At 50.3% G+C, this 10,050-nt stretch overlaps 1 protein-coding gene across 2 annotated transcripts in view; it reads left to right on the top strand.

The window, feature by feature from the left end:
• The window catches only part of LOC115082147 (protein GPR108-like), a gene marked incomplete at its 3' end in the record, with an annotated part of 10,754 nt that extends 4,722 nt beyond the window's left edge, over positions 1-6,032 (top strand). The window contains 6 exon segments of one of the 2 annotated variants that reach the window (XM_029586408.1): positions 405-455; positions 904-983; positions 2,627-2,754; positions 5,586-5,653; positions 5,756-5,842; positions 5,934-6,032. In XM_029586408.1, coding sequence (XP_029442268.1) covers positions 411-455; positions 904-983; positions 2,627-2,754; positions 5,586-5,653; positions 5,756-5,842; positions 5,934-6,032 — 507 coding nt within the window. 2 annotated transcript variants of the gene reach the window in all.
• Positions 6,033-10,050: the final 4,018 nt, after the last annotated feature.

Genomic DNA, 10,050 nt, shown 5'->3' on the forward strand with positions numbered 1-10,050 from the left:
CTGATTCTAGCAGAGTGCACCCTCCTTCATCTGTCGCCTATTTCCCCCCCATTCCTAATCCTCTGTGATCCGACTGCTTTTCTCGTGACTGCGGCCAGCTCGCAGCTTTCATATCCAGGCTCACATTTCTCACCTCTCTCTGCCCGTGCTGGACTCTAATTTCTCCACTGCAGGTGCGTTTTCTTTAAATAGGAGAAATGCCACCTTCTCCTCTGTCTAACGTGTGCTGCTTCTCTCCTCCTCCTACCCTGTGTAGCGCTGTAGAAATGTTAAGTATTTCTGCCTCTCTTTATTTTCTCTGGGGATTGATCGGTCCTGTCCAGGAACCACACTGCTGGGTGGGGGTCTGCTCTAGGAGCTTTTCTTCCCTGGGAGACTCAGACACAATCGTTTTCTTTTGCCAGATAAGGATGAGCTTGACCAGATCTAGGAGTGGTGAGATCCTCTCTTCTGTGGTGAGTTGTCTATATTTACACTTGATTTTATTTCATGCACAGACACCCCCCCCCCCCCCCTAGTATTTTCCCATCTTGTCTTGCCCCTGCCTAGGATGAGAACAAGGCAGGATGGTCTTTTTCAGCCAGGGCCTGGGTCTCTGGCCCCCGCAGCTTGTAATCTGCTGTAGCACATACACACACACTAACCCCTGGCCATCTCGCTTCAGCACGATACAATAAGAGAGACTTGGGGCATAGAGACACATCACCCTGGTGATTGCAAGAGCAAACCGAAGAGCACACGTTTCCAGTAATATTTCCTTGTGCATGGAAAGGCACCTTAAGCAGACACTAGGACACCCTCCCCAGGTTAGCTGCAGAACGGGAGCAGTCCCCAACTCATTCGTAGTACATAACCCTGAAAGGTCTCTCCATTCTCTGAGCTGTGGCTTTTCCATCTCAGCAGGGACAGGAATCTGATGCCTGTATTCTGAACAACAATTGGACAGACTCGATGACCATTGTCATTAATGTCACACAGAAAAGGTAAGGACTGAAGGCAGCTGAAACCAAAAAACAAGCCTCATATATTCCTTATCTACAGAAAGTGCCGCTCAGAAGCTGTACTAATCCTGCCCAGCTCCATAGATGAGTCTTGTACGTTCCTGGAACGTGCGTGTGAGGGTAAAAAATGTGCTGTGGGGTCCTTGTAAGAGGGAAGTCTCCTGGGCCGCATTAGATGCGATGCAGATACCTCCATGTCCTGGGAGTTTGCATCTTGTAACAGGGAAGTCTCCTGGGCTGCATTAGATGCGATGCAGATACCTCAGTGTCCTGGGAGTTTGCATCTTGTAACAGGGAAGTCTCCTGGGCCGCATTATATGCGATGCAGATACCTCAGTGTCCTGGGAGTTTGCATCTTGTAAGAGGGAAGTCTCCTGGGCCGCATTAGATGCGATGCATATACCTCAGTGTCCTGGGAGTTTGCATCTTGTAACAGGAAGTCTCCTGGGCCGCATTAGATGCGATGCATATACCTCAGTGTCCCGGAAGTTTGCATCTTGTAACAGGAAGTCTCCTGGGCCGCATTAGATGCGATGCAGATACCTCAGTGTCCTGGGAGTTTGCATCTTGTAACAGGGAAGTCTCCTGGGCCGCATTAGATGCGATGCAGATACCTCTATGTCCCGGGAGTTTGCATCTTGTAACAGGAAGTCTCCTGGGCCGCATTAGATGCGATGCAGATACCTCCATGTCCTGGGAGTTTGCATCTTGTAACAGGGAAGTCTCCTGGGCCGCATTAGATGCGATGCAGATACCTCTGTGTCCTGGGAGTTTGCATCTTGTAACAGGGAAGTCTCCTGGGCCGCATTAGATGCGATGCAGATACCTCTATGTCCTGGGACTTTGCATCTTGTAACAGGGAAGTCTCCTGGGCCGCATTAGATGCGATGCAGATACCTCTATGTCCTGGGACTTTGCATCTTGTAACAGGAAGTCTCCTGGGCCGCATTAGATGCGATGCAGATACCTCTATGTCCTGGGACTTTGCATCTTGTAACAGGGAAGTCTCCTGGGCCGCATTAGATGCGATGCAGATACCTCTATGTCCTGGGACTTTGCATCTTGTAACAGGGACGTCTCCTGAGCCGCATTAAGTGTGATGCACATAACTTAACAGCAGAGACCCTTACAGATGCATAGTTTTGCTTTTTCTTCCTGCTATGTTTAGGACGACGTTTCTTGCTCACTTACATACCAGCAGTAGAAAGATCTTATAAAGGAGGCTGAGATAAGGCAATATTTGATCAAGCCTTAATTCTAGTTCCAATGCATTTCTTAAGGCAAATTTCAGACGTTTGCTCTCTTCCTGCAACCCCTGTTCCCCCAAATTTGAATACTGAAAGAATCCAATGTTCCCCTAATGACCTAGTAGCACACCAGGTTTGTTTGAGCTTGGTCTAGCCATTTAAAACTTATAAACGGTGGGACAATCTAATAAAGACTTTTCATAAGAACCGAGGCTAAAAGCGACTGTCATAACGTCCCAGTGACGTGCTCTGGTGGGGGTGGAAGGTAACGTCTTTACGTATGGCATAAACTTCTCAGCAAGAGAGCTATCGTTTAGCATCGTGCCGTCTGCAGCCTGCCTGCTTGTCGGGGGAGTGATAGCGATATTTGTTTCTCAGGGTCCAGTTTAAGAGTTCCCTGGAGAACCTCTCTGTTTCTTCTGGTTTGGCCATTGAGTTACAGCAGGGGAGCCTGGATCAGAAATTGCAAAGTAACAACAGTCCCCCGGCCACGAGCCAAAAAAATGGTAAGTGAGAGCAGAGTTATATGACTGTGTGCTGTGCATACACACTGTACACACGTACGTGGCTGTGTGTGAATGTGTACTGGGTGTGTGTGACTCTGTGTACACACGTGGCTGTGCATGCATGTGTACTGGGTGTGTGTGACTCTGTGTCTGTACACACGTGGCTGTGCATGCATGTGTACTGGGTGTGTGTGACTGTGCTTTGTGTATGTACACACGTGGCTGTGCGTGCATGTGTACTGGGTGTGTGTGACTGTGTCTGTACACACGTGGCTGTGCGTACATGTGTACTGGGTGTGTGTGTCTGTGCTCTGTGCCTGTACACACGTGGCTGTGCGTGAATGTGTACTGGGTATGTGTGACTCTGTGTCTGTACACACGTGGCTGTGCATGCATGTGTACTGGGCGTGTGTGACTGTGCTCTGTGTCTGTACACACGTGGCTGTGCGTGAATGTGTACTGGGTATGTGTGACTCTGTGTCTGTACACACGTGGCTGTGCGTGAATGTGTACTGGGTGTATGTGACTTTGTGCTTTGTGTCTGTACACACGTGGCTGTGCGTGAATGTGTACTGGGTGTGTGTGACTGTGCTCTGTGTCTGTACACACGTGGCTGTGCATGCATGTGTACTGGTTGTGTGTGACTGTGCTCTGTGTCTGTACACACGTGGCTGTGCATGCATGTGTACTGGGTGTGTGTGTGTGTGACTTTGTGCCTGTACACACGTGGCTGTGCATGCATATGTACTGGGTGTGTGACTTTGTGCTCTGTGTCTGTACACACGAGGCTATGCGTGAATGTGTACTGGGTGTGTGTGACTTTGTGCTCTGTGTCTGTACACACGTGGCTGTGCATGCATGTGTACTGGGTGTGTGTGACTTTGTGCTCTGTGTCTGTACACACGTGGCTGTGCATGCATGTGTACTGGGTGAGTGTGACTGTGCTGTGTCTGTACACACGTGGCTGTGCGTGCATGTGTACTGGGTGTGTGTGTGACTCTGTGTCTCTACACACGTGGCTGTGCATGCATGTGTACTGGGTGTGTGTGACTTTGTGCTCTGTGTCTGTAAACACGTGGCTGTGCATGCATGTGTACTGGGTGTGTGTGTGACTTTGTGCTCTGTGTCTGTACACACGTGGCTGTGCGTGAATGTGTACTGGGTGTGTGTGACTGTGCTCTGTGTCTGTACACACGTGGCTGTGCATGCATGTGTACTGGGTGTGTGTGACTTTGTGCTCTGTGTCTGTACACACGTGGCTGTGCATGCATGTGTACTGGGTGTGTGTGACTTTGTGCTCTGTGTCTGTACACACGTGGCTGTGCATGCATGTGTACTGGGTGTGTGTGACTTTGTGCTCTGTGTCTGTACACACGTGGCTGTGCATGCATGTGTACTGGGTGTGTGTGACTTTGTGCTCTGTGTCTGTACACAAGTGGCTGTGCGTGAATGTGTACTGGGTGTGTGTGACTTTGTGCTCTGTGTCTGTACACACGTGGCTGTGCGTGCATGTGTACTGGGTGTGTGTGACTTTGTGCTCTGTGTCTGTACACACGTGGCTGTGCATGCATGTGTATTGGGTGTGTGTGACTTTGTGCTCTGTGTCTGTACACACGTGGCTGTGCATGCATGTGTACTGGGTGTGTGTGACTTTGTGCTCTGTGTCTGTACACACGTGGCTGTGCATGCATGTGTACTGGGTGTGTGTGACTCTGCTCTGTGTCTGTACACACGTGGCTGTGCATGCATGTGTACTGGGTGTATGTCTGGCTCTGTTCTCTGTGTCTGTACACACGTGGCTGTGTGTACATGTGTACTGGGTGTGTGTGACTTTGTGCTCTGTGTCTGTACACACGTGGCTGTGCGTGCATGTGTACTGGGTGTGTGTGTGTGACTGTGTCTGTACACACGTGGCTGTGCATGCATGTGTACTGGGTGTGTGTGACTTTGTGCTCTGTGTCTGTACACACGTGGCTGTGCGTGCATGTGTACTGGGTGTGTGTGTGTGACTCTGTGTCTGTACACACGTGGCTGTGCGTGCATGTGTACTGGGTGTGTGTGACTGTGCTCTGTGTCTGTACACACGTGGCTGTGCGTGCATGTGTACTGGGTGTGTGTGTGTGACTGTGTCTGTACACACGTGGCTGTGCGTGAATGTGTACTGGGTGTGTGTGACTCTGTGTCTGTACACACGTGGCTGTGCATGCATGTGTACTGGGTGTGTGTGACTTTGTGCTCTGTGTCTGTAAACACGTGGCTGTGCATGCATGTGTACTGGCTGTATGTCTGGCTCTGTTCTCTGTGTCTATAAACACGTGGCTGTGCATGCATGTGTACTGGCTGTATGTCTGGCTCTGTTCTCTGTGTCTGTAAACATGTGGCTGTGCATGCATGTGTACTGGGTGTTTGTGACTGTGCTCTGTGTCTGTACACACGTGGCTGTGCATGCATGTGTACTAGGTGTGTGTGACCTTGTGCTCTGTGTCTGTACACACGTGGCTGTGCATGCATGTGTACTGGGTGTGTGTGACTGTCTGTACACACGTGGCTGTGCATGCATGTGTACTGGGTGTATGTCTGGCTCTGTTCTCTGTGTCTGTACACACGTGGCTGTGCATGCATGTGTACTGGGTGTGTGTGACTTTGTGCTCTGTGTCTGTACACACGTGGCTGTGCATGCATGTGTACTGGGTGTGTGTGACTTTGTGCTCTGTGTCTGTACACACGTGGCTGTGCATGCATGTGTATACATGTGTTTGGGAGGATTCTGGGAGGGCAGTGGGCTATTTTTGATTTCTAAATAAAATGGTTCCTGGACATTTCTGGTACAGAACAGAAGGATGCAGCTGCAGAGGTGAAGCCTGGCATTCAGACTAGATCAGCACGGGACACTCCTCTGGTAGGAGCACTTTTAATACTGATGGCTGGAAGGGCTGCACAGATTCCTGAAAGTTTGGAATAATGTTATAGCTTAAAATCTGATTTTCATGGAATATTACAGATTTCAAAAGCAAGTGGCGCTCAGGGTCCAGGCTGGAAAGAAGGGGAGATGAGCCTGGACGTTAAGAATAACGCTTTTAACTTCAGTGTAAGTGACCAGCAGGGGACTCTTCTGTTCTCTCTCTCTTCCTCTCTGGCTCGCGTCCTAAGCCAGCTTTCTCCCCATTTCTCTTTTACAGTTCTCCGTAGTGATTGGTCCTAAAGAAGAAGGCCTTTATAACTTGAATTTCTACAACTGCTATAGTTTAAGGAGCAGACGCCAGCCATACGACCTCACAGTGAGTCACTCTCAGGGGCAGGAGTGGGAGAGAGAGCTGAGATCAGTAAATCCGGCTTCACATCCTGCTTCTGACACTTATTGCCTCAGCTTAGATGGTAAGCTCTCAGGGGCAGGAGTGGGAGTGAGAGCTGAGATCAGTAAATCCGGCTTCACATCCTGCTTCTGGCACTTATTGCCTCAGCTTAGATGGTAAGCTCTCAGGGGCAGGAGTGGGAGAGAGAGCTGAGATCAGTAAATCCAGCTTCACATCCTGCTTCTCACTTATTGCCTCAGCTTAGATGGTAAGCTCTCAGGGGCAGGAGTGGGAGAGAGAGCTGAGATCAGTAAATCCGGCCTCACATCCTGCTTCTCACTTATTGCCTCAGCTTAGATGGTAAGCTCTCAGGGGCAGGAGTGGGAGAGAGAGCTGAGATCAGTAAATCCGGCTTCACATCCTGCTTCTCACTTATTGCCTCAGCTTAGATGGTAAGCTCTCAGGGGCAGGAGTGGGAGAGAGAGCTGAGATCAATAAATCCGGCTTCACATCCTGCTTCTGACACTTATTGCCTCAGCTTAGATGGTAAGCTCTCAGGGGCAGGAGTGGGAGAGAGAGCTGAGATCAGTAAATCCAGCTTCACATCCTGCTTCTGACACTTATTGCCTCAGCTTAGATGGTAAGCTCTCAGGGGCAGGAGTGGGAGAGAGAGCTGAGATCAGTAAATCCGGCTTCACATCCTGCTTCTGACACTTATTGCCTCAGCTTAGATGGTAAGCTCTCAGGGGCAGGAGTGGGAGAGAGAGCTGAGATCAGTAAATCCGGCTTCACATCCTGCTTCTGCACTTATTGCCTCAGCTTAGATGGTAAGCTCTCAGGGGCAGGAGTGGGAGAGAGAGCTGAGATCAGTAAATCCGGCTTCACATCCTGCTTCTGACACTTATTGCCTCAGCTTAGATGGTAAGCTCTCAGGGGCAGGAATGGGAGAGAGAGCTGAGATCAGTAAATCCGGCTTCACATCCTGCTTCTGACACTTATTGCCTCAGCTTAGATGGTAAGCTCTCAGGGGCAGGAGTGGGAGAGAGAGCTGAGATCAGTAAATCCGGCTTCACATCCTGCTTCTGACACTTATTGCCTCAGCTTAGATGGTAAGCTCTCAGGGGCAGGAATGGGAGAGAGAGCTGAGATCAGTAAATCCGGCTTCACATCCTGCTTCTGACACTTATTGCCTCAGCTTAGATGGTAAGCTCTCAGGGGCAGGAGTGGGAGAGAGAGCTGAGATCAGTAAATCCGGCTTCACATCCTGCTTCTGGCACTTATTGCCTCAGCTTAGATGGTAAGCTCTCAGGGGCAGGAGTGGGAGAGAGAGCTGAGATCAGTAAATCCGGCTTCACATCCTGCTTCTGGCACTTATTGCCTCAGCTTAGATGGTAAGCTCTCAGGGGCAGGAGTGGGAGAGAGAGCTGAGATCAGTAAATCCGGCTTCACATCCTGCTTCTGGCACTTATTGCCTCAGCTTAGATGGTAAGCTCTCAGGGGCAGGAGTGGGAGAGAGAGCTGAGATCAGTAAATCCGGCTTCACATCCTGCTTCTCTCTTATTGCCTCAGCTTAGATGGTAAGCTCTCAGGGGCAGGAGTGGGAGAGAGAGCTGAGATCAGTAAATCCGGCTTCACATCCTGCTTCTGACACTTATTGCCTCAGCTTAGATGGTAAGCTCTCAGGGGCAGGAGTGGGAGAGAGAGCTGAGATCAGTAAATCCAGCTTCACATCCTGCTTCTGACACTTATTGCCTCAGCTTAGATGGTAAGCTCTCAGGGGCAGGAGTGGGAGAGAGAGCTGAGATCAGTAAATCCGGCTTCACATCCTGCTTCTGGCACTTATTGCCTCAGCTTAGATGGTAAGCTCTCAGGGGCAGGAGTGGGAGAGAGAGCTGAGATCAGTAAATCCGGCTTCACATCCTGCTTCTGACACTTATTGCCTCAGCTTAGATGGTAAGCTCTCAGGGGCAGGAGTGGGAGAGAGAGCTGAGATCAGTAAATCCGGCTTCACATCCTGCTTCTGACACTTATTGCCTCAGCTTAGATGGTAAGCTCTCAGGGGCAGGAGTGGGAGAGAGAGCTGAGATCAGTAAAATCCGGCTTCACATCCTGCTTCTGACACTTATTGCCTCAGCTTAGATGGTAAGCTCTCAGGGGCAGGAGTGGGAGAGAGAGCTGAGATCAGTAAATCCGGCTTCACATCCTGCTTCTGACACTTATTGCCTCAGCTTAGATGGTAAGCTCTCAGGGGCAGGAGTGGGAGAGAGAGCTGAGATCAGTAAATCCGGCTTCACATCCTGCTTCTGACACTTATTGCCTCAGCTTAGATGGTAAGCTCTCAGGGGCAGGAGTGGGAGAGAGAGCTGAGATCAGTAAATCCGGCCTCACATCCTGCTTCTGACACTTATTGCCTCAGCTTAGATGGTAAGCTCTCAGGGGCAGGAGTGGGAGAGAGAGCTGAGATCAGTAAATCCGGCTTCACATCCTGCTTCTCTCTTATTGCCTCAGCTTAGATGGTAAGCTCTCAGGGGCAGGAGTGGGAGAGAGAGCTGAGATCAGTAAATCCGGCTTCACATCCTGCTTCTGACACTTATTGCCTCAGCTTAGATGGTAAGCTCTCAGGGGCAGGAATGGGAGAGAGAGCTGAGATCAGTAAATCCTGGCTTCACATCCTGCTTCTGCACTTATTGCCTCAGCTTAGATGGTAAGCTCTCAGGGGCAGGAGTGGGAGAGAGAGCTGAGATCAGTAAATCCGGCTTCACATCCTGCTTCTGACACTTATTGCCTCAGCTTAGATGGTAAGCTCTCAGGGGCAGGAGTGGGAGAGAGAGCTGAGATCAGTAAATCCAGCTTCACATCCTGCTTCTGACACTTATTGCCTCAGCTTAGATGGTAAGCTCTCAGGGGCAGGAGTGGGAGAGAGAGCTGAGATCAGTAAATCCGGCTTCACATCCTGCTTCTGACACTTATTGCCTCAGCTTAGATGGTAAGCTCTCAGGGGCAGGAGTGGGAGAGAGAGCTGAGATCAGTAAATCCGGCTTCACATCCTGCTTCTGTCATCTTATTGCCTCAGCTTAGATGGTAAGCTCTCAGGGGCAGGAGTGGGAGAGAGAGCTGAGATCAGTAAATCCGGCTTCACATCCTGCTTCTGACACTTATTGCCTCAGCTTAGATGGTAAGCTCTCAGGGGCAGGAGTGGGAGAGAGAGCTGAGATCAGTAAATCCGGCTTCACATCCTGCTTCTCTCTTATTGCCTCAGCTTAGATGGTAAGCTCTCAGGGGCAGGAGTGGGAGAGAGAGCTGAGATCAGTAAATCCGGCTTCACATCCTGCTTCTGACACTTATTGCCTCAGCTTAGATGGTAAGCTCTCAGGGGCAGGAGTGGGAGAGAGAGCTGAGATCAGTAAATCCGGCTTCACATCCTGCTTCTGACACTTATTGCCTCAGCTTAGATGGTAAGCTCTCAGGGGCAGGAGTGGGAGAGAGAGCTGAGATCAGTAAATCCGGCTTCACATCCTGCTTCTGACACTTATTGCCTCAGCTTAGATGGTAAGCTCTCAGGGGCAGGAGTGGGAGAGAGAGCTGAGATCAGTAAATCCAGCTTCACATCCTGCTTCTGGCACTTATTGCCTCAGCTTAGATGGTAAGCTCTCAGGGGCAGGAGTGGGAGAGAGAGCTGAGATCAGTAAATCCGGCTTCACATCCTGCTTCTCTCTTATTGCCTCAGCTTAGATGGTAAGCTCTCAGGGGCAGGAGTGGGAGAGAGAGCTGAGATCAGTAAATCCGGCTTCACATCCTGCTTCTGGCACTTATTGCCTCAGCTTAGATGGTAAGCTCTCAGGGGCAGGAGTGGGAGAGAGAGCTGAGATCAGTAAATCCGGCTTCACATCCTGCTTCTGACACTTATTGCCTCAGCTTAGATGGTAAGCTCTCAGGGGCAGGAGTGGGAGAGAGAGCTGAGATCAGTAAATCCGGCTTCACATCCTGCTTCTGACACTTATTG

This window comes from Rhinatrema bivittatum, unplaced genomic scaffold, assembly GCF_901001135.1.
Source record: "Rhinatrema bivittatum unplaced genomic scaffold, aRhiBiv1.1, whole genome shotgun sequence".
Taxonomy (NCBI): domain Eukaryota; kingdom Metazoa; phylum Chordata; class Amphibia; order Gymnophiona; family Rhinatrematidae; genus Rhinatrema; species Rhinatrema bivittatum.